We start from the raw sequence: 7,393 nt of genomic DNA on the forward strand, positions 1-7,393 counted from the left end.
ATATGTGGGATGATGGTGTCCCACCTCGCCAACAGCCAGTGAAATTGCAGGGCGCCAAATTCAAAACAACAGAAATCCCATAATTAAAAGTCCTCAAACATAGAAGTATTTTACACCATTTTAAAGATAAACTCATTGTAAATCCAGCCACAGTATCCAATTTCAAAAAGGCTTTACGATGACAGCATGGAAAGCAATTATGTTAGGTCACTACCTAGTCACAGAAAAACAGCCATTTTTCCAGCCAAAGAGAGGAATCACAAAAAGCACAAATAGAGATAAAATTCATCACTAACCTTTGATGATCTTCATCAGATGACACTCATAGGACTTCATGTTACACAATACATGTATGTTTTGTTTGATAAAGTTCATATTTATAGCCAAAAATCTCAGTTTACATTGGCGCGTTACGTTCAGTAATGTTTTGTTTCCAAAACATCCAGTGATTTTGCAGAGAGCCAGATCAATTTACAGAAATACTCATTATAAATGTTGATGAAAATACAAGTGTTATGCATATAAGTTTAGATAAACATCTCCTTAATGCAACCTCTGTGTCTGATTTCAAAAAAGCTTTACCGAAAAAGCACACCATGCAATAATCTGAGTACGGCGCTCAGACAACAAAACAAGCCATACAGATTTCCGCCATGTTGTGGAGTCAACAGAAGTCAGAAATAGCATTATAAATATTCACTTACCTTTGATGATCTTCATCAGAATGCACCCAGGAATCCCAGTTCCACAATAAATGTTTGATTTGTTTGAAAAAGTAATTTATGTCCAAATACCTCCTTTTTGTTTGCGTGTTTAGTACACAATACAAACTCACGAAGCTCGGGCAAGTCCAGGCGAAAGTTCAGACGAAAAGTCATATTACAGTTCGTAGAAACATGTCAAACGATGTACAGAATCAATATTTAGGATGTTTTTAACATAAATCTTCAATAATGTTCCCACCGGAGAATTCCTTTGTCTGTACAAATGTGATGGAACGCAGGTCGCTCCCACGTGAGCGCGCATGATCAGCTCATGGCACTCTGGCAGTGACCTGACTCAATCAGCTCTTATTCCCCCCTCCCTCACAGTAGAAGCATCAAACAAGGTTCTAAAGACTGTGGACATGTATTGGGAGCCTTTGGAAGTGCAACATATCACCCCATAGACACTGTATATTCGATAGGCAATGACTTGAAAAACTACAAACCTCATATTCCCCACTTCCTGGTTGGATTTTTCTCAGGTTTTTGCCTGCCGTATGAGTTCTGTTATACTGACAGACATCATTCAAGCAGTTTTAGAAACGTCAGAGTTTCATGCATAATAATATGCATATATTAGCAACTGGGCCTGAGTAGCAGGCAGTTTACTCTGGGCACCTTATTCATACAAATTACTCAATACTGCCCCCAGTCTCAAATAAGTTAAATAAAGGTGAATAAAAAAAAAATTTTTTTAATTCATAACAAAAGCCAAGCCATGAAGTCGATGGCATTATACATAGAGCTCTGAGACAGGATTGTGTCGAGGCACGGATATGGGGAAGGGCACCAAAACATTTCTGCAGCATTGAAGGTCCCCAATAACACAGTGACCTCCATCATTCTTAAATTGAAGAAGTTTTGAACCACCAAGACTCTTGCTAGAGCTGGCCTCCTGGCCAAACTGAGCAATCGTGGGAGAAGGGCCTTGGTCAGAGAGGTGACTAAGAACCTGATGGTCACTATGACAGAGCTCCAGAGTTCCTCTGTGGAGATTGGTGAACCTTCCAGAAGGACAATAATCTCTGCAGCACTCCACCAATCAGGCCTTTATGGTAGAGTTGCCAGACGGAAGCCACTCTTCAGTTAAAGGCACATCACAGCCCACTTGGAGTTTGCCAAAAGGCACCTAAAGGACCTTCAGACCATGAGAAACAAGATTCTCTGGTCTGATGAAACCAAGATTGAACTCTTTGACCTGCAAGCCAGGTGTCAGACTCATGTCGAAGAGGAAACCTGGCACCATCCATACAGTGAAGCATGGTGGTGGCAGCATCATGCTGTGGGGATGTTTTTCAGCGGCAGGGACTGGGAGACTAGTCACGACTGAGGAAAAGATGAACGGAGCAAAGTACAGAAAGATCCTTGATGTAAACCTGGCCAGAGCACTCAGGACTCCAGACGGTTCACCTTCCAACAGGACAACAACCCTAAGCACACAGCCAATACAACGCAGGAGTGGCTTCGGGACAAGCCTCTGAATGTCCTTGAATGCCCTAACCAGAGCCAGGACTTGAACACAATCGAACATCTCTGAAAATACCTGTGCTGCAATGCTCCCCATCCAATCTGACAGAGCATGAGAGAAGAATGGGATAAACTCCCCAAATACAGGTGTACCAAGCTTGTAGCCTCATACCCAAGAGGTCTCAAGGCTGTAATCACTGCCAAAGTACCGAGTAAAGGGTTTGAATACTTATGTAAATGTGATATTATCATTTTTTTGTAAGAAATTTCAACAACAAAAAATGTTTCTTTTTTTTGCTTTGTCGATATGGGGTATTGTGTAGATTGGTGAGGGGGAAAAAACGATTTAATCCATTTTAGAATTAGGCTGTAACGTAACAAAATGTGGAAAAATTCAAGGGGTCTGAATCATTTCCAAATTCAATGCATTCGGAAAGTATTCAGACCCCTTGACTTTTTCCACATTTTGTTATGTTACATGGAGACCATTATGTGCGAAAAATATATTGTTACATTTCCTGTTCTTTCTCATATCTGTCAGATATAAGACACTTCAGAATAAAATTCCTTTAGATTTTTTTTGGGGGGGGCCTATCTATTGTTCCATGTAGTGAATATGTTATTCAATGCATTTGTATGGGCTACTAGCAGTAAGGCCAAATTCAATGTTTCATCAAATATTTTTGGGGGGAATTTTTTTTGATACTTCAAGGGGTCTTAAAATTCAAAATCAAATAGCAAAATGATCCTTGGTATGACCTTCTTAAAACATCTCCACACTAAACATGCCAGTAATTTTCCGGTAATCAATAAAGTGTTGTTATCATGACACAATGTAGCACCTCCCTCACTGATGCCCAATGGTGCACGTTCCCTGGTGGAGTGTGACACCGTATAAATATCAGTTTCAGCACTGCCATCCCTTTGTTGGGCACCTGTAATGCCAGCCTAGCATACTACAGAAGCCTAGCAGTGTCAGGTATGCTGTCCACACATAGGTGGCCAGAGCAGGGCTGGGCGATGCTACAGCTGGTTCTGGTGGCTGCTCTATCCAAGGCAGAGCCAGAGGGCCTGGTGATGTGCAGGCGGAGAGGAGGTCCAGAGTACCCACAGCTGGCCAAGGACGGAGACATCATTCTGGGAGGCATCTTCTCATTCCACAGCAGCTGGCAGAACAGAGAGCTGAACTACACACATAGCCCACCACCTCTGCAGTGCACCAGGTAAACTACTGGCAGGAATAAGGTTGTCATAATATTGAAAATCAGGGAAAATACCTTGGTAATTTTTAAGAACACCATACATATTAAGAAAACAGCTAATTCCTTATTGTTTTACTATGGTTATCAACAATTATCGGTTTCAATAATGTATCTCTAGAATAATTTCTTACAAAATATATATTTAAAAAAAATATTGTGCATTTTTAGTCAGGGAACATTTGAACCCCAAACCCTGACATTAACAACTGTCGTGTTGGAACCAGTCTGAATTTCAGAGCGTTCCAGTTTACCCAGGCTATGCTGTTTGCCATAGAGGAGATCAACAACAGCTCATCCCTGTTGCCCGGTGTCTCTCTAGGCTATAAGATCTATGACTCATGTGGCTCCATAGCCAGAGGGGTGAGGGTGGCCCTGGCGCTGGCTAACGGGAACCAGGAGACAGCCACAGAGGGTTCAGGTTGCTCCAGACCAGCCCAGGTTCAGGCCATCATGGGGGAGGACTCCTCCTCACCCAGCATGGCCACTGCTACCGTCCTCGGTCCCTTCCATATCCCGATGGTAGGCAGAGGGCAGGGTTAGGAGTCAAGAGGGTATCAGTGAATTAAGATGTTCTATACATTAACTCAAAACATGCTCATTGGTAGTCATTAAAAACTTTTTGAAAAATGCTTTCCCCCCTAAATAGTAGTATTTGGATGTGTTGTCTATTCTTATACTGTTGATAGATAGTTGTATGTCCTAATTGGTTGTCTATTGTGACTCCTGTACAATTTATTTCCTCAGATCAGCCACTTTGCCACATGTGGGTGTCTGAGTGATAAAGTCAAGTACCCCTCCTTCTTCAGAACCATCCCCAGTGACCGCTACCAGAGCAGAGCCCTGGCCCAGCTGGTCAAGCACTTTGGATGGACTTGGGTGGGCGCCATCCGAACCAACGACGACTATGGAAATAACGGCATGGCCACGTTCATTGAGACGGCAGAGCAGCTGGGGATCTGTCTGGAGTACTCTGTGGCCTTCTTCAGGACAGACCCTGAGGAGAAGCTGCAGAGGGTCATAGAGAGCATCAAGACGTCCAAATCCAAGGTCATTGTTGCCTTCCTCTCCTTCCTGGACCTAGACTTGCTGGTGAGGCAATTTGCCCTCCACAATCTGACAGGCTACCAGTGGGTGGGCTCCGAGGGATGGATCATTGACTCCTACATCGCCAGGGTGGATGCCCACCACGTCCTAAATGGAGCCATAGGCCTGTCCATCGCCAAAGCCCATGTCACAGGGCTGGGAGAGTTCATCCTGGACGTGAGGCCGCTTAACTCCGCCGGCATTGACAGCAGAATGTTCACTGAGTTCTGGGAGGCTCTGTTTGACTGTCGCTTCAGGCAGGGTGAGAGCTCAGAGTCCGAGACGGGTCAGTCTCAGCGAGAGTGTACAGGCAGGGAGAATCTGTCTGGGTTGCAGAACATCTTCACTGATCTGTCTCTAATGGCTATCTTTAATAATGTCTATAAAGGTGTTCTGGCTGTGGCCCATGCCCTCCATAATGTTTGGGGCTGTGGGGAGACGTGTGGCAACAAGACACAGCCTGATCCACAGACAGTGAGTTGATAAGCACACATTAGGAAGTGTAACTCAGATTTTCACATGTCAGACATTTCAGTTCAAACTACAAAAAGCATTCCAAAAGCATTCCAAAAGCATTCCAAAAGCATTCCAAAAGCATTCCAAAAGCATTCATGCTATGTTAATATTATTACTGTTATTGTTATGTCTCCTTAGATTCTCGAGCACATAAAAAATGTGCGTTTCAAGACAAAGGAAGGGGAGGAGGTGTATTTCAACGAGAAAGGGGACGTTACTGCCAAGTACGACATCATCAACTGGCAGCCGAAAGAGGACGGCAGTGTGGAGTTTGTTACCGTGGGTCTTTACGATGCCTCCCTACCTGCAGACAGGCAGCTCACCATCAACAACAGCTCCTTAGTGTGGACACAGAATGCAAAGCTGGTGCGACTAATTGAATGTCAAATACACGCTATGTGTTTTCATGTTGTAACTGTACACAGAGTAGTGGATTGTGTCACCATGTTCTCCAATATAAAACACCACAGATTTTTTTTTTTATACAGGTGCCGGTGTCAGTGTGCAGTGACAGCTGTCCCCCAGGTACTCGTAAGGCTGTACAGAAAGGAAAGCCTGTATGCTGTTATGACTGTATCCAATGTGCAGAGGGAGAAATCAGCAATGACACAGGTAGTAACAATAAGTCAAACAGTGATAAGAGAAAAAAAAAACGACATACACAGTTGTCCTGGAATGAAAAATAGTTTGTGTGTCGTCTTTATAAAACTAATTATGTTCATTTTATTTTATTTTTTTTATAGATTCTGTCACCTGTGATCAATGTCATCCTGAGTTTTGGACCAATAAGAAGAGGGATATGTGTGAAAAGAAGGAAATAGAATTTCTCTCCTATGAAGAAATCATGGGAGTGTTACTGACTGCTGTCTCCCTGCTAGGAACATGTTTGACGAGTATTGTGGCATTTATTTTCTTCAGATACAAGAAAACCCCCATCGTCAGGGCCAACAACTCTGAACTGAGCTTCCTGCTGCTCTTCTCCTTGGCTCTGTGTTTTCTGTGTTCTCTTACTTTCATTGGCCGGCCCTCTGAGTGGTCCTGTATGCTGCGTCACACAGCGTTTGGGATCACCTTCGTCCTCTGCATCTCTTGTGTTCTGGGGAAAACAATAGTGGTGTTGATGGCCTTCAGGGCTACACTTCCAGCCAGTAATGTCATGAAATGGTTTGGTCCTCCACAGCAGAGATTGACTGTAGTGTCCTTCACGTTTGTGCAGGCTTTGATATGCACTCTGTGGTTGGTCCTGTCCCCTCCCTTCCCCATTAAAAACCTCACTACCTACAAGGAAAAGATCATTCTAGAGTGTGATGTGGGTTCAGCTGTTGGATTCTGGGCTGTGTTGGGCTATATAGGACTCCTGTCTCTCTTGTGCTTTGTGCTGGCTTTTCTGGCTCGGAAGCTGCCTGATAACTTCAATGAGGCCAAATTCATCACCTTCAGCATGCTCATATTCTGTGCAGTCTGGATCACCTTTATCCCAGCTTATGTCAGCTCTCCTGGGAAGTTCACTGTAGCTGTGGAGATCTTTGCCATTCTGTCCTCAAGCTTTGGGTTGCTTTTCTGTATATTTGCACCTAAATGTTATATAATTTTAATGAAACCAGAGAAAAACACTAAAAAGTTGATGATGGGAAAAATGTCAGCATGAATGCATATATTGTTTTGTTTTCTCAAGATAATGATAATGTACTTAATTTTACATTTGAAGTATTTCAGGTTTGAATGTTTAAATGTTAAATGTTGAAAATAAACCATGTATAACTAGAAATGGAATTGGTTGATTTTTTGATTATGAACGAAGTCCAATTCAACAGAATTTGTTTTTATTGTCAGAGCTAAAATGTAGTGAGAGGTATATAACCTAAATACCATGCTAACCTTCTCAACAACAAGAGAAAGTACCTTGCCACCTTCCCAACAACAAGAGTACCATGCCATATTCCCAACAACCAGAGAGAGTACCATGCCACCTTCCCAACAACCAGAGAAAGTACCATGCCACCTTCCCAAAAACAAGAGTACCATGCCATATTCCCAACAACCAGAGAGAGTACCATGCCACCCTCCCAACAACCAGAGAGGGTACCTTGCCACCTTCCCAACAACAAGAGTACCATGCCATATTCCCAACAACCAGAGAGAGTACCATGCCACCCTCCAAACAACCAGAGAGAGTACCATGCCACCTTCCCAACAACCAGAGAGAGTACCATGCCACCTGCCCAACAACCAGAGAGAGTACCATGACACCTTCCCAACAACCAGAGAGAGTACCATGCCACCTTCCCAACAACCAGAGAG

The 7,393-nt window shown here is 43.4% G+C and overlaps 1 protein-coding gene across 1 annotated transcript; it reads left to right on the plus strand.

Moving 5' to 3' along the window:
• The first annotated feature begins 3,183 nt into the window (after positions 1 to 3,183).
• Positions 3,184 to 6,842, plus strand: LOC118388473 (extracellular calcium-sensing receptor). The gene is made up of 6 exons (XM_052497087.1): positions 3,184 to 3,454; positions 3,718 to 4,012; positions 4,238 to 5,050; positions 5,231 to 5,458; positions 5,581 to 5,704; positions 5,836 to 6,842. Exons 1-6 carry the CDS (start codon positions 3,213 to 3,215, stop codon positions 6,738 to 6,740), a joined length of 2,607 nt encoding a protein of 868 aa, XP_052353047.1. The 5' UTR covers positions 3,184 to 3,212; the 3' UTR covers positions 6,741 to 6,842.
• The last annotated feature ends 551 nt before the right edge of the window (positions 6,843 to 7,393 follow it).

The sequence above is a fragment of the Oncorhynchus keta genome, chromosome 1 (assembly GCF_023373465.1).
Source record: "Oncorhynchus keta strain PuntledgeMale-10-30-2019 chromosome 1, Oket_V2, whole genome shotgun sequence".
NCBI classification, from domain to species: Eukaryota; Metazoa; Chordata; class Actinopteri; order Salmoniformes; family Salmonidae; genus Oncorhynchus; species Oncorhynchus keta.